The sequence below is a fragment of the Manis pentadactyla genome, chromosome 2, assembly GCF_030020395.1.
Source record: "Manis pentadactyla isolate mManPen7 chromosome 2, mManPen7.hap1, whole genome shotgun sequence".
NCBI classification, from domain to species: domain Eukaryota; kingdom Metazoa; phylum Chordata; class Mammalia; order Pholidota; family Manidae; genus Manis; species Manis pentadactyla.
In genome coordinates, this window is record NC_080020.1 from 82,366,896 (window position 1) to 82,390,158 (window position 23,263).

Consider the following 23,263-nt stretch of genomic DNA (forward strand, 5'->3'; position numbering starts at 1 on the left):
CATCCTTCTTCCCCCTGCTCCCACAGTGCCCTGGGAGCTGATGTGCAGGGAATACATGAATGGACCCCTTGCCCACTGGATTCGTCAGTGAGGGGTCAGCCAATGACAGACATCAGCACAGGATCAGAGCATAGGCAGTAGCTGTGTGCCTCCATGGCAACACAGAGCACTTTCCAAGTTCCAGTACCTGCTGCATCCCCTGCCCCACTGCCATCCACCTAGGGGTGTTACCATGCCTACAGGCACTAACAGCTTCTTGGCTCTCACTTGCCCTAAGACACTGCAACATCCCTTGCTGGTTTCCCTTAACCCTACCCACACCTGTCCACACCTGTGTAGACAAGCCTTCAGCTGTTTCCTGAAGGGACAAAGCCATCTCTTTCAACTTCCAGATGTGGAGTGACAAATTCCTAAAGAAAAGGTCTACTTTCAATCTGTGGCCTTTATGGGAGCCACATTATGATTTTACTACTACTGGCATACACAGACTGATTTTTTTAAATAGATCCTATGGGGTGGACAAAAGTATGCCAAGACAAAGGTCAGGCCTGAGATACCAACTAAAACAAATGTACAAGGAACCAAGTGACAAACGCTTGGCATTGAGAATCCCAAGTGTCCCAGCCAGTGGAATGAAGTTCAGACTTTCCTGTGAGGTGCCCATCTACCTGCTCCAGCTCTTTCCCCAGGTCATACCCATAAACAGGGCAAAGTGCCGTTTGCAAGTCACCTTCCACCCCTTTTGTTCACAACCCTCCCTCTGTCTGGAGTACCTCCCCACCCCACACACACCCTGGTTTCTATATGTCTAATCCCTTCCCATCCTACAGGCCTAGTGCAAATGGCTTCTCCATAAAGGCCAAGCTTTCTGTGCTTATCCCAATCAAAAATGGCTTGTTTTCCTCTAGATACCAGGAGCATTTTGTTTGTATTCATTCATATCATTTACCACCCACTTGTGTTAGAATTATTTGTGTTCAGATGTTTTTCTCACTCCTAAGCCTCAAAGAGTCCTGTGGGTAGGACAATAACTTACATATCTTTGTTGCCCCTAAAGGACCTATTACAATGCCTCAAAAATTGAGAATTCTAACTAAATATTTGTTGACTGACTAAATAATTAGTGAATTAACAACCAAATGGTGATATAATTTCTTCTGAGTCTCAGAAGACCAAACCATATTTCACATTTTCATCCAAAAATAGCAAATTCATAAAAGCAAATGGCACTATATTTGAGGAGAAATATTTTCAGATTGTTTCCATATGTGTTTCTATATATAAGTTTATGCAATATTTTAAATCAAATTCGACACCATGTGGCCATGTGTCTTCTAGAAGCTCATAATGATTTAGGTCAGAGCTTAAAAAAACAATAACAAAAAACTTTTTAAAGGAAATTTGTTCATTCATCCTTCAGTTTTGCTCATTCTCTACATGTTTCCATTCTAGGCTTGGCTCCAATGTCACTTTTTGTATGTGACCTTCTCTGACTTCTCCAGGCAGAACTTCTCTCTCCTGAGTTTTTATTGCCCTTTGCACAGACCCTTGCTGTGGCTTTTATTCCACTGCTGTGTTATTTGTGTGGCCATCTACCAGTGAAATGAGGAGCTCCTGAAGAGGAGGGACCAGCCTTGATCATCCGTCTTTGTCTTCCCGACACCTACCATAGCACCTGGCACAGAGTGAATGCACAGTAAACACGATCTGAATTGAATTGGCCTAATGCCAGTGGTACACTTTGGCTCCAAAGACTCAACCCATGTTTTCTTTGGTTTAATGTCCTGTGACATTAATGAATTGCATGAAATGTAGGAAAATACACACATATACCTGCTGTTTGGGAGTGGAATCTAGATTTCTTCTCTATAGCCAACTATTTAATCAGATCCCAGTTCAGGTATGAAGGACCACTTCCACATTAACTCTTTTTGCTTGCAGCACCTTAGTACCACTTTAGGAAGATGTCCTCTTATAACTAAAATAGGGCCATGTTTCAAGCCAGGGAATGGAGGGAGCAAAGGCATCAAGAATAGACTGATCGTTTGCTCTGCACTCAGCCCTTTACATACCTTGTCACTGTGAATCTTCACAATATCTCAGGGTCACACTATTCCATTAGCTGGGGTATGTCCTAGTTGCAGTAGGACATATCCAAGGGTCAATGGAACCATTCTTCTTAGGCATGCTACCATTGGAGGTGGCTCTGTTGGAGTGAGTTTCAGGATGGGGATAAAGGCCAGGTTCATCTCTAACATCATCTCAAGCCACGAATTCACTGCCTTGCAGACAATCCTTTCCATTACCTGAAGCCCCCCCAGATTGTTCCCACATGAGGGCATTTGCACATGCTGCTCCCTCACTCTCCCCCCACTCTTTACCCAGCTAATTCCTACTGATCCTCCAGGTTCGTGGTCCTCAAAGTGTGTTCTCTACACCAGCAGTCTCAGCATCACTCTCATGTTAGAAATGCAAATCTTTGGTACCTACTACACACCTACTGAATCAGAAACTCTGGGATTTGGACCCAGAAACTGTTTTTTCTTTCATGTTTTTAACAAACTCTCCAGGTGATTCTGATGCACATTAAAATTTGAGAGGCACTGTTGCAGGCTGTATTTCAACTGCCACCTCCACAGAAAGATCTTTCTTAACCATACCCCATAGGTATCCCAATTCCCATTGTTGCTCTCTCATAACAGCTATTGATTTATCACAATCTGCAAATTGTATAAAGTTTGGTGTCTTTCGTTGCCTAAAATCTATCTTACTCACCAGACCCTGAGTTCTCTGAAGGCAGGGACCTTGTATACGCAAAGCCTAATACCGTGCCTGCCACATAGTAGATAATCAGTGCTGATTTATTGGCCAGGTTTTTCTACCCATAATGTGCTTGTGAACCAATTTGGCTGAGACACTGGAGTACATCTTGAACCCACTGTTTGAACTTTTGCTTCCAGCCATGAAAGACAGATGAGTTTCATTTATTTACCATCCAGAGTGAAGACCACCCATGACCCCCTGCATTTCAGCCTCCCTTTCTTTTCCATTGCTGACAAACCACAAGTGTAAATGGGGAGGTGGATGGGAGTCAAGGGATTTAGGCAGTTAGTTCATTATCAGCGGCTTGGGCAAATAATTTGGTAAAGGAGGAGAGCAAAATTCTTAGGGGTTTTTCACATTCTCAGTGGTTTTTGACCATTCTTTGCTTTTCTCTTGGGGCCACTGTGAAGCCAGCACAAATGCCTAACAAACCTTGGGTTCGTTAACCCAAGGGCTCATTCTTCTCTTTCAGGTCTAATGTGCATAATATGGAATCAAGGTTTACTTTCTACCTTGACTTGGTTAGATAGACAGAATTTCAATTTCATCAGAAAAATAATTTCTTGGTGTACATCTTTTTCTCCCAGGGCCAATGGAACAGCCCTGTGAGATCCCTCTTGACAACAGTGTCACTCAATATGTTTCTTAGCAGAGTCTTCATGTTACACAGGAACACCCAAAATGACACCCAGAGGATGGTGTGCATCTGGTAGCCGGGGCCAGGACGGAGCCTGTGGGGTTGGAGAAGTGGCTGGGCCCTTGTCCTGGGAATTCTGGCTCAGGGTAAAGTGCTGTGTACCCTGTAAAATCAGGTTCACGTGAACCTCCGAGGCAGAATTAAAGCAGAAAGAGTCCTGGCTGAGGCAGTCCCGCCCCCAGCCCTGCTCTACCTTGGGGTGCTTGGCGAGGATCGGGCCAGCTACATCTTCATGTTCTCGGCTCTTCTCTCCCAGCCCTGGCTCATGAAAACAATTCCTCTTCCCACACTGTACCCCTGAGTCACGGGGCTCACTTGCTCCTGCAGCCCACATGTCAGTCAACACAGTCAACATAGCCCACATCTGTTCAGTCGGCATATGGATTCCCAACTTCTGTATCCTGTCACAAAGAACACTCAGAGAAGTGGAGCCACCTGGCTGGGCTAGGACTTAGAAGCAGACCCATCTGCGGGGCTCTCTGATCCCCAGTCCAAACTGGGAAGGTGAGGGAGCCCTGTGCATGCTCAATGCCAAGGACATGCTGTGTATTCCTAAACTTTAAGCCGCCCATGTTAATCCTCTGTGACAGGCTGAGTGGCTCCCTTTTACAGATGTGGAAACTGAGGCTTGGAGAGTTTGAGTGCCCTCCCAACATCACAGAGCTAATAAAGAAGTACTTGAATCCTGGACTGACTACAAATAACACACACTGAATCCCAAGCAAGCCTCCAATGAGCCTTGGGAGAGGGATTTCTAAGTGACACCAGCATCCCAGTATGGAACCCAGAGCTTGTCCAGTTATACCCTGAGCCCATGGAGTCCACTTAGTGTTTCCTTACATCATACTTTTATTTCCTGCAGCTTTGCATTACTTCTGTGCTTTTTAGCTGGTAGAAACTGCCCGCATATACCACCCTGCCTGTGGCCTTCACCCCCACCCCAGTACCTTTTAGGAAAGCACTGAATAGATTTGCTCACAGAAAGCATTTGAAACAGGCTGCTTAAACAGTCACAGGCTTCAGGACTGGGTCTAGGTGAACTGCTGTGGACAGAACTCTGCCGGCCTGGCCTTAAGCGGCCGCCCATGAAGACAGCCCTTCCTCCCCGTGCAGCTCCCACACCTGTGCCTTGGCTGGAGTGCGACAGGACAGCTCTGAAGGAGATCTCTCCAGCTTCCCGCACTGTATTACTAGACAAGTTTGCTGTGTGACATTTTTACCTCCACTAACTGAGAAAAGTGACATAGAAATAGAAAGCAACACCAAGCCAAGCACAGAAACTACAGCAGATTCAATAAGACATGGATCTGATTTTGTTGGTGCTATAGGACACTTTAATTTAGAAAACAAACAAGACATCCAAGGTAAATGTAGTGAGAACTCACTGACACATTTCTAAATATCCTGGAAGATTTCAGGTGACAGGAGCCGGTGCTCTGCCACCTCTCGGGGTGTGGCTCTCTTCGTGCTTCTTGGTTTTTTAATCCTTTGACCCTGTTGGTTTACTAATTCAGAAGGCCTGAGGCCTCTCTTATCAAACCTCTACATCAGAATCCTGAATAACAGACATCTTCTGAACTGAGTACAAGGAAGCTGAGATTACTCTAGGGTCAGAGGCTGAAAAATATTGTTGAAAAAGTGGCAACAGGAGGCCCTACTGAATAGTGATGGGTCTGAGGGCAGCCTGGTGGAGCTTTCATTTTGGGGTGGGGAGGGCCCCATGTTAGAGACATTGCATCATCTGGATTTGAGGCCCTTGGTTGGTGATGGAGGGAGGTTGTCCTTAGGGCTGAGGCCCCTAGTCCCACAGTGGAGCAAGGAATTGGGGTAAAGTCTGTTCTGTCCACTTGCTGGACATGCATGCCATTGTCCTCCACCCTAAGCACACCCCCACGGGCTGCTTCTGCACATGCAGACACAGCTCGCCTGTGCCCCAGCAACTTCTACTTGCTCCTGCCATTCCTTCCAGATTCATTTCTGCTCCTGAACCCGCAGAAGCAGTGGGACCCACCAGGGCTTGAGCAGCAGAGTGGTCTCTGCACAGGCAATTCTGGCTCAGGGAGCTAGAATCCCCTCCTGGTATCAGAGCCCAGCTTCATGCCCAGACAGCAGCCAGGGCTCTGTGCCAAGGCTGCCGTGCAACCTCACTGCTCCCTGGCCTCCCTCCAGCACCTGTGCCAGGAAGGAACAGCCTGTCACCAGTGAGGAGGGGGCAAGATGCCTTGAGCTCTGACTTTGAGGGCAGTCAGGCCCTGTAGGAGCTGTGATCCCTTTTGCCCTTTTTGATGGTGAGTTGAGAGGTTCAAGGGAGGAGCAGGCAGGTGGGAAAACGGAGATAGACAAATCCTGTAGGAACCCCAGCTTCCAATTTAAAATTATTTTCCAGGCTCAGACACAAATTCACTTGTCATCTCTCAGGACCTAAAGAGGAAAAAATACAATGGAAAATTAGATCCAGTGTCACAATGTCATGGGTATAAATAAAATGAAAGGCAAGCTTGACGTCAGTAATGAGGATTCTCACATTCCACTTCACTTCCTCATCATCAGATATGCAGCTCAATTTACCCCCTTGGGAGGTGGAAACCGGTTTTCTGTAAACAGGTGGGGCCCTGACACCGTGGGGACCATGTTTCTTTCTCCCTCAAGATTCCCCAGGAGCCCTGGGTGAACAGTCCCCCAGAGGGGGTCTTGCCCCCCGTGCAGGGTGTTCAGCAGGCATGGGGTGGCTCTCTCAGCAGCCATCACAGATCCTTCTCCTCCTCCCTCCAGCCCCCAATCTCTTCTCCCACTCACATTTTCCTTTTCAGCGGCAGCCAGCTTGTCTCTTCGCCAGACCTGAGAACAAACTGAGGGGACCTATCTCTTCCTGGAGAAAAGAAAAGAGGAGGAAGGGAGGAAGAGCTGAGCGCTCCTTTGCACAGGGACAGGGCAGGTGTATGGAGATCTCGGTCTAGGGCTACCGATTCATACTGATTCCATTTACACACACTCTAGAATATGATGATCTAAAGGAACCCCATGACCAATAGTGCAAAATTATTCCCCCACTGCCAAGTTCTATTTTTGCCAATCTAGCTATTCCTCTATTAGGCTTTTCTTAAAGGGTTAAGCATCTCTGGAGCCCAAAGACAAAATCAGACCTGCTCTGGGGTGCAGTCTAACATACCTGTATCACTGAAAGGTGTCTGACTTCAAAGCTTGCTGAGAAATGTTGACAAGCAACGCCATGCTGACAAGTAAACCAGGAACTGTAACTACAGGGATCAATGTCTGCTACTATCTGGTTTTAAGCCTTGACTCAGGGGGTGTCACTGGCTCTAGGATAGTTGTAGAGTTTCTTCCCCATTCACATGCCACATGTCAAACACTCAGATGTCACTCTGTGTTTTAAAATAACTACATTCAGGCAGCATTGGTGGACTCTCCTCCACTGCTGACTGTTCTGGTGCTGGGCGCACCACAATGAGGATGACCCAGCCCCTGACATCTCTGGTCCAATCTGCGAAGCATGTGATTAGCAGCAGCAGAGCATAGGTTTTCAGTGCCCAACAGAAAAGTTTGAAACACAGTTCTACCACTTCCTGGCTGTGTGACTGCCTACCTCAGAGCAGCTCAAACACTGGGCTTGAGCTGGGTCCTGGCGGGTATACATTAGTGCTGGTGCCTTCCCCCCGAGGCCCCACTTCCCAGCATGGAGGCTGCTACCCAGAAAGAAAATACAAAATGACAAAGAAAATTACTGTTGCATGTATACACAAGGTAGTGTTCATTTTCTCACCTTTCCTACACACGCACGCACACACATGCACACACTCTTTAACCTGGCTTTTGATAGGTGTGATTATTCCAGGTCACAGATTACAGTGTTATTTTTAGAACCAGATTTCTACTCTGCTGCCAGTCAAGAAGTCGATTGGGTTGATAATGGACTGAAATGGTGTTTAGCTGTTTTTCTCTGTGTGGACGCAGCAGGTCAGGATTTGGTAGCACCTAGGCCGCAGACACTTCTCATTTTGTGGCTCATTATGGCTGCTGAGAACAGCTCTGTGGCCTGATTCTGGGAGACCTATTTTATAAGATGTGTTTCTGAGACCACAAAGGTTTTTCCCTTTACCATAAGAATCTCATGAGGGAATGTAGTTTTTCAAAAACTGTGCCAGAACTGGGGCAGGGCAGAAATGTGAAGTGCAAGGAATTGGTTTTCTCCCATTATCTTTCCTGCTTCCTCTCCCCACCCTAAGCATCCAGCATCCAAATGCCACACCGGGTTTCTAGAAGAACCTTCTATGATAATCTCTGTTTTGACACCAACTAAACTGTCATCTTCCTTGCATCTCAAAACTCAACCTTCCTCTAACACTCCAGTCCCTGGCCTGCCACCTGCTACATGGATACAGGTTAGCCATGAGGTGAGAACAGTTTATGCCAGCAGGCTTTTTGTCTTTGTTTATTTTACTTGTGATAGTTGAGGCAGCACAGTTGTTTGTCTCAGACCCATTTTGGAGCTCTCCTCCTGCAGGGCTGGGGATGAACAGCAGGCAGGAGCCTCATACTTGCCTTAGCAGTCGGATATCCCACTAATGCATCAAGCATTTTGTTCCCCTTCAGATCCAGTGCGTGCTGGAGCCAGTCTGTACTGGCTTGTGAGAGCTGAGTGTCACAATCTCAGGAATTTTTCTGGATGGCTGTTAAACACTGCCATTACTAAACATTAAATTATACAGGTATATAATTAAATAAATCATACTAAAAATAAAGGTAATTGATACTTAAACCTCATCACTTCCTACTTACTTCATTACGCTTACTCTCACCTATGCACTTGAAGTTATAAGCTGCTATCAGATCTCCTTGGTGGGCATTCTACATATGGCGTGTTATAGCACATCCCTTCCCAACAGCATGTTCAGTGACATCACCTGGTCACTTGAACTCAGCCATAGTGGAAGTATTTACACCAGAGAATCTGGCAGACAATACAAAACAGAGCTTTATTTACTGCTCCTTCCCCTATCAAATGAGTTAACCACTTATTGGTATAGGCATACTGCTGTTTTGCCCCCCACAGAGCTCAGAAGCCAGGCCTGGGGTCAGCTGGGAGTGCTAATATCCAACTTCATGGACATATGGAGAGGTCTACAGAAGCCCCCAAATGTTCTGCCCGCTCCCTTCCTGAGCCATTTTCCCTAGATTCCTTCTGAGACTCTCCAGTTCCTCCTGCTGTGTCCCTCCCCCACCACAGAGACACATGTGCCCCACCCCAACACACTACCATAGACATACACTCTGTGTGGGGTGGCTGTGTTAACTCCAACACAGTTCTGGGGAGCCTGAGAGTCTACTGGCTGGGGGGTGGGGAGGTCTGAAATATACGCGGGGTGCAGCAGCGGCAAGCGGAATATTTGGATGTAAAGGTACCGTGCATACCTGTTACCATCTGGTCCTGTAAGTTGACTTCAAAGCTGGGAGATGAGTGGTTCTCCTCGGGGGTCCACTCTAGACTTTCTTCTGGCACACACACTGGAATCCTGGGTTCAGGACGGAGCAAGGACAAGTAAACCTCTGTCTCTGACCTCTGGTTTTCAAGATACTTAGCTTTCTTTTTGTCCCTCAGAGAGAGGGTCATAAGTATCATCCTTAAAAGAAAACACATTGCTTTGCACTTTACAAAGCCCTATCGCATGTATTATTACACAGATTTCAGGATAACACAGAGAAAGGAGCAAAACACAAATTACTATTCCCATCAGAAACAAACACGGCCCAGGATACAGATGCTCCCTAATGTGCCACTGCCCACCTGGCTAGTTTGTAAAAGAGCTGGGACTCAGCCCCACAGGGCCAGCTGGTTCTGAAAATGCCATACCTTACAAAGATAAGAAACATCACACACCAATTATTCTAACCAGAAGCCAACCAAGTCAACCTACGTGCTAGCCTCCCTCCCTCCCTCCTCTGAGGACGCCCACAGTAGCTTTCCACCTAACTCCACACCACTGAGCCACTCAGATTTTCATCCTGGCCACGTACACCAATTATTTACCAGAGAGGGAGATTAGAGGCTGACCTTCAGAGTCCTGAACAGATGACACTGAGTACAAAGAGGACCACAAGGCCATGGGACCACAAGGCCACATGATCAGGGGGGAGAGCTAGAGGTAAAGAAGTTCTGCTTATAAAACAGAGTATGGAGTTCCTTAAGTGTGCATCCACATACCATAAACATCCCAACACTTTCTAATAAGACTATGGTTTAGTAATTTCTGGCTACAAGACTGGAGGACATTAAGCTTTCTTATTTGCTGGCCAGTTGGGTAGAAACTGTGAATGGGGGAAAGGAGGGGGGGCCAGTTTTTGCAAAACAGTTGCTTGCCCAGTCCTTGGGCCGGACCCAAGGAACTAGGGAAAAGAAACTCTTTATTATATCCTTGTAAGTGAGAGTTTTTGTATTATAAACTGTGACTATAAAAATCTGTACCAAACTGTTAATAGTGGTTATTTGAGGGGAAATGATTTTTTTTAAGTCCCGCCAACAATAAATAGTTTCAGTAGATAACCACCTTTTTTCAATCTTCCTTAGACTTTCCGAAGCACAATAATAATACTTTAAATTCATAAAGCATGTCAGCCTTGGCAAAGTGTCCTTGTCTGTTACCTCAACTGAGCCATGTGAACACCCTATTTAAGAATCCTAGCCTTAGATAAACTAAACCAAAGATCTCCCAAAAGACAAAAGAAATTTTGAGAGAGACATCACACTGGGTGGGGAAGGGTTGCTTGGCAAACCCTTCTCCAATTCTCTCTCCTACTGTGTATTCCTTTAGGGTCCACCTAATTTTATTTCTGATGCTCAAGCCCACCACAAAATTGAGTTTAGAAGGTACTCTGTCTGTTCTTTCTCTTGGTCTTTATTTACATGCCTGCCCCTGGGGTAAAATCAATGGCAAATGGCTACTTTAAAAAGACAGAAATGATGTTAATGTTAACTTTCCCATGAGTAAGATTAATGTCCCTTTTCACCTGTCTTCTTTGAAGTCAAGTATATTTAGTCCTTAGGTCTGGTTAAAATAGATGTGGGAATCAATTCTTTGTGCAAATAAGTCAATTACTGCTAAGAACCATTGTGAATGGTCAGTAATTCTTCAGGGTTCACCTATAGACTTGTAACCTCGGAAAGGCAACTTACAAATTAGACCTCTGACTTGAAAAAGGGGCTCACTTGCTCTCATTGGTAAAATCAGGGCCACTGAATTATTGGATAGTAATAGGTTAGCTACCTATTAGCTTTAATACTCCTGTTTCTGCATTACTCTAACCAACTAAACATAACTTTGATATTAAAATCAACAATATTCTCACAGACTATGGATATGTTAATTATCTTGATCTTGGTGATCAATCCACGATATACATACATATCAAATCATCAGATTGTACATTTTTAATATATACAATTGTATGTGTCAATTATTCCTCAATAACACTGTGGGGAACGAAGGGAAAAAAGGAGTATCTAAACCCAAAGATAACATCACAATGATTTGATGGGAAAGGTAGCTGGCTTGGAAAACTTAGATTCCAACATATTATCAAGGAAAAGAGAGAGAAAGAGGAAAAGAAAGGGGGGAGTGTAGAAGGGAAAAAGATGAGAGAGGGAAAGGTTAGTATTCACAGGGTACAAAACAGAAAAGTATTAGCACTAATAAAAGTGTTCAGTTGGTCCCATGTCTAGAATACAGAACAAAAGGATCACAACTGACCTAAGTGTTTATAAATACTTCAATATTGAATAAACATGACATTTAATATCCGGTAAGGGAGAGGACAAGATCAATAATTGGTATTGGGATGATTTGCCAACATTCTTGAAAAGTAATTAAGATAAATTATATTTTTAATGTTTTTATTTTAAATAGAATTTTAATTTTAATATTGAAATTTTGACATTATAAAAATGCCAGAAAATTATTAATGAATAGTTGTATAATAGTTTTCTAAGAATAACACCGAAAGCATCAGCATAAAGAAAAATACATTTGACTTGATAACAATTAAAAATTTTTTTGTATCAAAAGCAACCATGCCGGTCCTACGCCAGATATATTTATTAAAAATATTTTCTCACAGTCTGACTTGTCTTTTCATTGTCTTAATATTTACTTTGAGAACACAACAGCATGGATAAATCTCAAAACCATTAGGCTTTGTGAAAACAGTATATATGATCCCATTTACATGAAGTTTCAGAATAGGAAAAACTAATCTAAAGTGATGGAGATTAGATCCATATAAAATGACACAAAGGAATTTCTGGGGTGACAGAAATATTCCATATCTTGATTGTGGTCATGGCTACATGGATGTATATACATCTGTCAAAAAACATTGAACTGAGCACTTAAAGTGGATGCATTGTATTATACAGAAATAATACTTCAATTACATTGAAAAATATCCATGATTAACATCAAAGAAAATGACAAACTGAAAATACTGGAAATATCTAATGTAGAAAAATTTGTGAGGTCCTAATAAACAAAGAACTCTTAAAAACCAATAAGAAAAAAATAAGCATACTAATAGAAAATTGCAAGAGCACCTAAAAAAGTAACTCATAAATGAAGAAGTAAAAAATGGACACTAAGTATGAAAGAGACTAGAAATCAAAGAAACATATATTAGAATAACAACAAAATAATTTATTATTTATCAAGTTGATTTTTTTTAATATTAAATATTTATGTTTGTTGAGGGGCAGGGAGAAAAAGATATTTTCAGGTCCCTAGTAGGCATATGCATTGGTACAATATTCCTGGAAGAAAAATTATTTGTATTCCAAAGTCCTTTTTGCTTTAATAGCATGCCTAGATGCAGGGAAAAGGGGAGGGCATGCCTATTTTTCCTCTTCAAATCATCTGTGGTACAAAGATCCTTACGTTTACACCTCCATTGTGTGCTTTTGTTCCAGGAAGTAAAATATAACCTTAATTGGGATAATCAAGAATAGCACTGGATAGAACCCCAATCTCCAAAACAATTATCAACTGTGAGTCTCTGAATGTGTACCGTCAGAGAGGCAGGGGTGGGGGTGGGGAGGGGTCCAGAGGCTTCACGGGAGAGGCGGGCTCCTAGACTAGAGCCTGTGGCACTGCAGAAACTGACCGAGTACTGGCTGATGGTCCCTGGTTGTGGATGGCGCTCCTCCAGCGCAAGGTCACACAGCTGCAAAGCAAGTGGCCTGCCGGTCACCAGGCTTGGTCCAGTCACCACTGCTAGGGGACGGAGTCATGTGGTGGCCAGCTGGGTTACATCTCCCCTGTGGTGGGCAGCACGTCTGATTGAGGCCCATTACACCAGAGTAGGGGAGGGGTCCCCAGGGGAAGGAATGAGGCTGAAAAGATAAAGATTCTACTTCAGGGGAAAAGCAGGCATTCTCTTATCTCTGTGCTCAGACTCTCCAACTTCCTTCTGTTCCGGGGCCATTTTTCTATGTTACCTAACACTGAGCCACCAAGTGAGTGAACTCAAGTCTCCTGTGTTATTTTTATTCCATCACCCCCAGCAGATCAGGAGACGTGGTGCCCCTTGCTCAGCTACAGTGGTATCTATCTTCCCTGGGTGGTCACAGGTGACATGTGAAAATAGGAGTGGGAAAAGGTACACCTAAAGAAAAACTCTGTTTCAACCTATAAATGTGCATGTAGGAAATGAGTCTGCTATGGTTTGGGCAGAGGAGTCAGTGAAAGGTATCCTGCCCATAAGCCATCTACCCCAGGCTCCATCCACAGGTGATCAGAGCTGAAGGATCAACCAGATGTCTTTTCCAATTGATAATCTCTCGCTTCTTTAATTTCCCACTGCAATTTGCACCAGCCCACTAGTAACCTCCAAGTTGTTCTTGCATTGTTTCAAAGGAAGTTGGTATGTTTCCTTAACTAGCAGAAAAACCACAAGAAATTTTATCTCCTTCCTTGAGCCTCTTCATTGACCCTAGCCTGGGCTGATCTCTCTCGTTATCCTTACCATCATATTGACAATAGTCACATTCTAGTCTGTGGCAGCATTTCTTTTGTTGCCTTGAATTACAACATATTTTTAGCAGCAAGGTTTATCTTTGTGTATCACATCTCTCCTCCTCACAGATTAGCCGGACATTTCTTTATATCCCCAACTGCATACAGCACACAGTGCTAGGCAGCATAACCTAGTAACTCAGAACTTAGGCTCCAGAGTCAGACACCTGGGTGTGAACTCCACCTCTGCCACTTACTAGCTGTGTGACCCTAACAAGTTACTCAGCTCTGTGTGTCTCCCTTATCTGTAAAATGAGGACAGAGGTGGTACCTCATCACTGGGCTGTTACAAGGGTTGAGACAAATTCATGGCAAGGGTTTTAGCACAGTGCCTGGTGGTGGTGTAAGGGCTCAGTAAATGTCAGCTGTCAGCATATAAGTGCTTAGTAAATACCTGCTGACTGAATGGCTCTAATGGGGAGGAACAGTGAGTAAACAGAGAGCGCTGCTCGAGTGGTGTGAACCCCTGAAAAGGGAAGCAGAATCCTAGAGACCCTGTCCAACAGGCTTCACAGGACAGGTCAAATATTATGGCACTGAGGTTTCTGGTTGAGGGGAAGAAATGTGGAGAGAAAGGGTACCACTGACGTTTTGTAACACAGTTATTAGAATATTATTATTTCATTCAACAAATATTTATTGACTACCTATTGTGTGCCAGGAAAATAAGAAATTCATTTTCTTGGAATTAAAAGTATAATGCCTAGGATGTGTACTCTCCTCTCCATATCTACCCATCAAGCTATCATAGTTCAAGCCTCAGTGGCGTCTAGCCTGAATCACTGTGATTTCTCTTAACTAGGCTTCATGCTCACCTGCTCTTTTCTCTACTAATCTGCTGAGCAGAGTGAGTCAGCTGAGTTTTCTAAAATACCTGAACATTTTACACCATTTCCGAAAATCTGCCATGGCTCCCACTGCTGGACCCCCACACTGGTGTCTCACACCTCCTGTGTATTTAGGATGTTCCCTGGATCTCTACCTAGCAAATTTCTTCTCCCCCTTTAAGAACTAGCTCACGTATGAGCTCCCCTGAGAAGAATTCAGCCCTCAGAGTCTATCAGAGCCCACTCAGAAATACAAAAACCACTTTCTGGTTTCAGATACCGCACTTTCAGTATAGGGGATTGGTTTCCGGGGATGGAAAAACTGAGCCACCAACCTGAGGGCAGTGAAGCAAACCAGAGATTAGCACCAGCAAGAAGCTGTCACCACTCCTAGGTGGAAGGGGCAATCGCATGTTAAGAGACCCCAGGGAGCCTGTCCAGTAGGAGCTGGAGAAATGGCAGACACGTAGATGCTTTGAAGATTTTGAAGGTATCAGTCAGGGGAGAGAAGGAATAAGAGGAATACTGATCTGCCCTTTCTCCTGTCCTCCAGTCTGTCACCACTGCCTCTCACTGGCTAACCCAGCCAGAAGCAGTTGACACGCTAGTGTACAGGGGACCCCGCAGCAGCCCTCAAACAAACAGCACAGGGCCGAGGAGGAGTGAGGGACAGAGCGGCTCCTCCTCCTGACTCCCGCAGGCAAACTGTCACGGTCTCTTTTCCCATCTTCTCTGTTTACAAGTCTGTTTTCCTTAGTAGATTGTAGCGTTCCACAGGGTAAGACAATGGCCTCATTCATCTCGGTATCCTCAGCTCCTGGTGTAATTCGCGGTACCTAATAGGCATTTAATCTTTGTTGGATAACTATTCAAAGGAGATTCCTGGGGTCACCTCCAGCTAGCCTTCCTTTTCCATCTCCTTGTTTGATTTACCTACCTTAACTGAACTCTCAGCACTGAAGAATAAACAAGAAGGAATTTGGGTTCCATCCAACTCTCAGGGCCTTATATTTAAATGCTACCAACAATAAATCACAATAATTATTTATACTCAAGAGCACCATCAACATATCAACCTTCCACCTTCCCATAGCTGCATGAGAAACATCCATGGAAATTCCCCCAGATCTCAAGATAGCTTCCCTCTACCACCCAAGATGTTTCTAGGCCACCTCTTCCTGCTGTTAATCAGTGTGTGCTCAGGATAAACAAACTAATTTTAAAATCAGCTTAAGCAAAACATAATTAAGAAGATAAATTAGCTGCCCCCCAAATTGCATAAGGAATGCCCAAGGAGAAATTATTTTTATTATCCACCATTTTTATAATCTGTGTAACATTTTCTCTCCCATCACCGCAGATGAACTTGGCTCACAGCATAGGGAAATGCCACAGAACATAACTAACTTCTGGCCTTGACTATCTGTGCAATGATTACCAAAGGAGAAAAAACTGGCTATTTTGGTTTTGTTTTTCTTATCTTGAATTTATAACACCAGCCTAGTGGTATAGCAAGGAGGAGTAGAGGAAAAGAAGGCAATTATAGTCAGACAATCAGGGTTCAACTCTTGTTCTGATTTGTTGCTATACAATCATGAGCACATTAGTTAACCTCTGAGAAATCAGTTTCTTTACATATAAAATGAGGAAGATAGTAACACATACTTCAATGGCAACATTGACTCATATGAATTATGAATTATTCATATGAATTATTCCTTTAATATTTTCCATAACCTCATGAATTACCTATTGTTACTTTCCTTTTACACATAAGGCAAGTCACAGAGAGGTTGAGTAATTTGCTCAACAGGTTGTTAACACTGAGTGTGATTTTATACATTGAAATCATAAGTAATTGTAACAAAGCAGTACTCAATTTTTTCCTTTAGAAGTCCCCTAACCCCTGCCAAATTAACTAATCACTATAGAAACTGTTTTTTTATTGAACCTCCTTGCTCAAGAGGCCTGGATCCTTCACTTCTCACAGCTTCTTGCTGACATATGAGCTCTGCACTCGCTGTACTTGGTGCCTCAGTTTCCCCCCTGTGAAATGAAATGTCAGACTATATCAGCAGCTGCCAATCAGTGGCCTATGTGCTGACCTGGCCTGCAGTTACATTTTGTTACATTGCATTATGTATACATTTTTAAAAAGTAATTGCCAGCATTTCAAAGTCTGTAGATCTCCTGCCCTTTCACTTGCTTGCTCATGTTCTCTCTCTCTCTCTCTCTCTCTCTCTTTCTCACATACACACACACACGCACACACATACAAACACAAATTTCAGGCTTCTCTTGAAACATGGGCCCATATGTCCACAGGGGCTCTTATTCACCCAGGTCAACATTCACCTCAAGAGGAGTATGGCTGCCTCCTTTTACAAGGGATAAATATTCCCCAGGTTGCCACAGTCCTCACTTCTCACAGCTTCTTGCTGACATATGAGTCTACAACCCCTGGGCTCAATGATCATTAGTCTCTCTCTTCCAGCATTTAGAGTTCAGGATTCCCTGACACTTGACAGTGAGTCCCCAAAATAATATCCATTATAAAATACCACAGATTTTCAAAGAATAATGGTGTTACACAGGGTGGCCAATTCATCCCAGTTTAACAGGGACTTTCCCCTTTTCAGACAGAAAGCCCTGCATCCAGGAAATTCCTTGGTCTCAGGCAAACTAGGTTGGCCACTCGGTGTTATGTCACAGAATTACCCCCCAGTGGGCAATGAGGGTGGGATGCCGTCCTGCACCCTCATGCTCCTGAGTCTCCTCAGGCAACCCTGCAGTGCTAGGAGTGCGTGCCCAGCACCCTCCCACCATGTACTTGTGGGGGGAGCTGGGGAGGCCCAGTGAGGGGGTCTAGGCCTGGTTCTATGGCTGGTTCTCTGAAAGGGGCTCTGCATGACCTTAGGTAGGTCAGTCAGTTTCTGAGCCTCACTCCTCTTACATTCATTAATTCAACAAATATTTATTAAATACTTTACATGTGCCGGGCACCATTCTAGGCACTGAGGATACAGCAGTGAATAAATGAGGACAAGGTCCTTGCCCTCCAAGAATTCACATCTAGAAGAGGAACATCCAGTAAAACAAGTAAACAATATCTGATAAAACTTGAGTTGGTGAAAATGCCATAAAGAAACCATTGGTTATATGAGAGAAACAAAGTCCACAGGGCCACAGGGGCCATCAGCAATCGTGGTGCATGCCAAAGAGGACCAGAAATGAGTCAAAGTTACATACCTGGCCTCCCATTTTGAACAATATGTAATTGTTAAGTTTGGGATCTTTTGATTCAAGGGATATATGTAACAATTTTTCAATTACAAATGTTTCTGAGTGAAAAGTAGCTTTATAGATAAATCCATATCAGTATCAAATCTGGTTCTCATACAGATTGATTATAAGTTTATCAAGTCAAATCCACCCAAATAATAGCACAAGGGTTGAAGAAAAAGAGAGGCCAAGCTTATTAGCAAATCTAACAGTATTTTATTAAACAAAGTACAGCTAGAGTCAGGGGCACATGTGCTAAAGCGAGAAGCAGAAAAATGAAAGAATGAATAAATGGATTGTCCAATAACTGCCTTCTTCCCCCCAAAAGAGCTGTATACTGCCTTTTCGAGGAAGTAACCAAGTTATAACCAACTAAATAAGGGACACTACTACAGTATGTCATTCATTCATTCATTGCACATACAGGTATTGAGTACCTACTATGTGCCAATACTTTATAAATAATAAAAGAAGTGATAGTTGGGAAGTTCAACATATTCATCTATATGTAAGATAACCCTTATTTTATTTTTCTGATAAAATAATAAGTTGCTTTTTGTAATTTTGAAGCTTAAAAATGTAATAAAAGACAGCCTTTGATAAGCCAGGGTTTCTCCACATTGGTACTACTGACATGTGGAGATGGGAATTTCTTTGTTGTGGGGCTGTCCTATGCACTGCATGGATGTTTAGCCACATTGTTGGCCTCTACACGCTAGATGCCACCAGCACATACACATATACACACACACAGAGAGCCACCTGTTAACATCAAAAATACTGCCAGGCTTTGAAAATACCCCTGGGGGTACAAAAACCACCTCAGACTGAAAAGTGCTGTTTTAAGCAATCCACTTTGCTCACACCATAGGGAGCTCAGAAGTGAAGGCCTCTGAAGAGACCTCTTTTTCCTTTAGGCAAATTAGCAAGAGATTTCCTTCCTTTGCACCCCCTTCTCCTCCTTGCTTCCAAGACACCAGCCCTCCGGAGAAAGGCAGTGCTGTCCCAAGTCTGGGTTGGGAGGTCAAGGTAATGGGTGGGTAGAGGCAGGCTTGGGCTCTGCTAAGGGGATCAGCGAGTTTCTGGAGCTAACACTGTGTGCGTCACAGCTGCTAATCCAGGCCAGGCCCCAGGCCTGCACTCCTCCAGATGAACTTTGCTAAACTAACAACCCCGGGAGAAAATCTTCCCCTTCATGAGGCTTACACGCCCACATGTAAATTCAGCAGTCTGTGGCTGCTCTAATCAAGGCAGATTAAAATTGTGCCTGTCCATCTTGAGCACTGTTATGAGCAAGTCTCTGAATCTGGGAGCAGGGCACGCCTATCTGTCTGCACCCTTCCGTAAGGACTTTACAAAGAGTCCATTGTACACAACCTAATCTAAGGCAGAACTGATGTACCTGCCTGGCCATTCATTCCCAGCTTTGGCCGGTTCTTCAGGGCAAACGTTAGTTGTACAGAAGCAAACATTTTAGCAGATAGAAAATGTCAACGTGAGCCCAAGTCAGGCATAGCATCTGTAGGAACCTGTAACCTGGGTCCTGGCTGCATGGAACAAAGGCAAGTTAGTCTTGCGTGTCTCCTCTTAGTGACTTAGATTCAGTGTTTCCAAGTAACAGAAAGGAGAACTGGGGGAAGATGGAGAGGGTGAGACCAGGTTCTACTTTTATTTATTTATTTCCCACAAATTTGCCAAGTCTCTGTTATATGCCTAACACCGTGCTTGTGCTTGGGAAGAACTTAGCTTTCGGTGGAACCTGCCAGGGTTCACAGAATCAAAAGCTACCAATGCCAAGTAGTAACATAAATGAGGGGGCCATGTATATGTCCCACCTAAAGGGGGAACCACTCCTTAACTCCAGCTTCTTGTTACCATAATGGTCTAAAAGCTAGTTTTGCCAGATCTTTCGAATTTTCAAGGGAAAACAGAAAACAGGATTTTTATGTGAAATCTTAATTTTTAAGCATAAGCTGAAATTGTAAAACAAAATAGAAAACCCCTGCATGGACCAAACCAATCCAGTCTCTAGGCCTTCAAGCTATAACTTCTGTTTTATAGACAGAGAGGAGTAGTTTAAGAGGGAAATACCTGGAAGGGGTAAATAGGGTGTCTGGTTCTACCTCTCACTTCCTTTTATTGTGACTTTGGGCAAGTTACCTGACCTATCTGAGCTTTACTTTCCTCATGTATAAAATGAGTATGATAAAGCATATTATAGACTTAAATGAGAGAATGCATATACATGCCTGATCTTTTATAGCTAAATAAACGTGAGCTATTATTTTTATAGGTCCTCTGGTCCACTCCCCCAGGATTCTCTTTTACAAGAGCCTTGACAATTGAACATGTAGTCACTGCTTGTGTGCTTCCTGAGACAAAGAGCTCATGGCTTCTTGGGGAATGCCAGCTGTATAACAATCCCCAAATCTCAGTGGCTTAATCCAATGTATGTTCATTTATTGCTCATGTCCCAGTCCAATGTGGTCAACACATAGGGTGTCAACACATAGGGTGCTCTGTTCCACCCTATGCCCTATGGATCCGTGCACCTTCCATCTGGCAGCTCTGCCATCCCCCAGGACTTCCCAGCATCCTCTACTGGATTCTCTGCTTTCAGCTGGCTAAGAGAAAGAAAGAAAGGAAAGAGAGATGACAGAATATCAGGTGAATGACATCTGCACATTCCTATATGCCGGAACTCTATCACATAGCCCCAACCTAATTCTAAAGGAAGTGGGGAATGAAGTGTTCCTCTGCATTCAGGAGGACAAAACAGCATTGATGAACATCCAATCTCTGCCATGCTCTGCATTCATAAAACACAACTCTGCAGGCTTAGAGTGTCTACCTGTTAGTCCCTCCCAGGCTTGCCCTTCAGTACAACACACACAGGAGAGCAGGAAGATAGAAGCTTGGGGACAGGTAGGTTTGGATTTGACTCTCAGTTCCACTATGTGCTAGCTTTGGACCTTTGGAAAATTCCTTAAACTTTCTGTGCCTCAGTTTCCTCATTTGAAAAATAAAGACTGTCATTACCTCCCTGGGTTGCTGTTAGGATGGAATAGAATAACGTTGTGTGTTCTCTAGTACATAATGTCTAGTATCATAACCTAGAAGGTGCTCAATTAATGCTGGTGTCTCCCTTGGTCCTCTTACATGAATGCTTTCTAGGTATTTAAAGATGACTATGACTATTTTTACAAGCTCTCTCTTCTCCCAGTTTCCTCAACTATTTGCATTGTTTTTTATGATGTCATTGCCATATAATGTCTATTCCATAGACATACCCCAGTTTGTCCAGGGCAAATACGATGTCTGCCTTCATTTAGGTTTCTCTGAAAGCAGACCCTGAGATAGGACTTGAGTGCAGATAATTGGGGTGGGGTGGGGTAGTTTTCTTAGGAAACAGAAGGGAGTAGAGGGAAGGGAGAAAAGCCAATAAATGAGTAGGTTATAGCTGTGGACAGCTGAGGTTCATTCCCATAGAGTGCTCTGAAGAACCATGTAGAAGTCACCTTAAAATTGTCCTACATTCTGTGTCCTGCTGGATGGGAAGACTGAGCTGTTTATCCATGAAATCCTGTTTTCTTGAGTTTAGGGCTGCCTCCAATCAGGGGTGTTAATTACCTTAAAATTATGGGTTGTTGCCTACATGTTGCTGAGTAGGATTTCCAGATTTCTAGAAAGCAACATCAAGAAATGCTGTGATATGGGCTGATTTCAAAATTTACCATAAATCCATATGAATAAATACTGTATAATGGTGGTACAAGGGTAGACATATAGATTCAATGGGTGAGAACTGAGAGTCCAAATATAAACCCTTGCATTATGGTCAACTGATTTTTGACAAGGGTGCCAAAATAATTCAACTGGGGAATAGATAGGGTTTTTTCAGTAAATGGTACCAGGACCATTACATATCCACAAGCAAAAACATGAGCTTAGGCCCTTATCTAACATCATATATTAAAAATGAACTCAAATACATCATGGCCCTAAATATCAGAGCCAAAACTATAAAACTTCTAGTAGAAAACACAGGAGAAACTTTCAGCAACTTTGGTTTGGAAAGACTTCTTAGATATAACACCAAAAACATGACACTTAAAAAAATGATTAATTGGACTTCATTGAAACTTTTACACTTTAAAAGATCCTTAAAAATAATGTTTTATAAAATCTCTGGCCCAGATGGCTTCATCACTGAATTTTATCAGAAATTTAAAGAACTAATACCCATCCTCCTTAAAGTTTTCCAAGAAGTGGAAGAACAGGGAATACTTCCAAACTCATTCTATGAGGCCAGCATCACTCTAATACCAAAACCAGCAAAGACACTACAAAAAAAGAAAATTATGGACCAATATTCCTGATGAACATACATGCAAAAATACTCAACAAAATATTAGCAAACCGAATTGAAAAATACCTCAAAAAGATCATCCATAATGACCAAGTGGGATTTATCCCAGGGGTGCAAAGATCATACCATACCTGAAAATCAATCTACATCATACACCACATCAACAAAAAGAAGGAAAAATCACACGATCATCTCAATAGATGCTGAAAAAGCATTTGACAAAATTCAACATACATTTATGACAACTCTCAACAAAATTAGTATAGAGGGTAAGTACCTCAACATACGAAGGCCATGTATGACAAACCCACAGCCAACATCATATCTCACAGCAAAAAGTTGAAAGCTTTTCCTCTAAGACCGGAAAAAGAAAAGAATGCCCACTCTCACCACTGTTATTCAACATAGTTCTGGAGGTCCTAGCTACAGCAATAAGACAACACAAAGAAATAAAAGGCATCCAGACTGCCAGGCAAGAATTTAAACTGTCACTGCTTGCAGATGACAGTTCTATGTATATTATACATAGAAAACCCTAAAGACTCCACCAAAAAACTACTAGAACTAATAACTGAATTCAGCAAAGTTGCAGGATACAAAATTAATACACAGAAATCTGTTGCATCCCTATATACTAACAATGAACTAGCAGAAAGAGAAATCAGGAAAACAAATCTATTTACAATTGCATCGAGAAAAAAAATACCTAGGAATAAACCTAACCAAGGAGGTTAAAGACCTATACCCTGAAAACTACAAGACACTCATGAGAGAACTTAAAGAAAACACCAATAAATGGAAATATGTCTGTGCTCATGGATAGGAAGAATTAATATTGTCAAAATGGCCATCCTGCCTAAAGCAATCTACAGCTTCAATGCAATCCCTATCAAGGTACCAACAGCATTCTTCAATGAACTAGAACAAATAGTTCTAAAATACATATGGAACAAAAGAAGAACCCAAAAAGCCAAAGCAACCCCGAGAAGGAAGAACAAAGTTGGGGGAGGATTATGTTCCCTAATTGCGAGCTCTACTACAAAGCCACAGTTTGTTATTGGCACAAGAACAGACCTATAGATTAATGGAATAGAATAGAAAGCCCAGATATGAACCGACACATATATGGCCAATTAATATATGATAAAGGAGCCATGGATATACAATGGGGAAATGACCTCTTCAACAA

At 43.1% G+C, this 23,263-nt stretch overlaps 1 protein-coding gene and 1 long non-coding RNA gene across 2 annotated transcripts in view; both read right to left on the minus strand.

Annotated features, from left to right (window-relative positions):
• Window positions 1-798: 798 nt before the first annotated feature.
• Window positions 799-7,142, minus strand: LOC118926774 (uncharacterized). Its single transcript, XR_005030614.2, has 3 exons — window positions 6,317-7,142; window positions 3,714-5,941; window positions 799-3,623 (listed from the first exon to the last, which is right to left on the minus strand). It is a non-coding gene; the product is annotated as an uncharacterized LOC118926774 (long non-coding RNA).
• Window positions 7,143-7,159: 17 nt separating this feature from the next.
• The window catches only part of LOC130682657 (uncharacterized), a 75,106-nt gene continuing 59,002 nt past the window's right edge, over window positions 7,160-23,263 (minus strand). Inside the window, exons 4-6 of the mRNA XM_057497505.1 lie at window positions 21,336-21,387; window positions 20,258-20,329; window positions 7,160-9,051 (exon numbers count right to left, since the gene is read on the minus strand). Coding sequence (XP_057353488.1) covers window positions 8,862-9,051; window positions 20,258-20,329; window positions 21,336-21,387 — 314 coding nt within the window. The 3' untranslated portion in view covers window positions 7,160-8,861. The remainder of the gene's footprint in view (window positions 9,052-20,257; window positions 20,330-21,335; window positions 21,388-23,263) is intronic.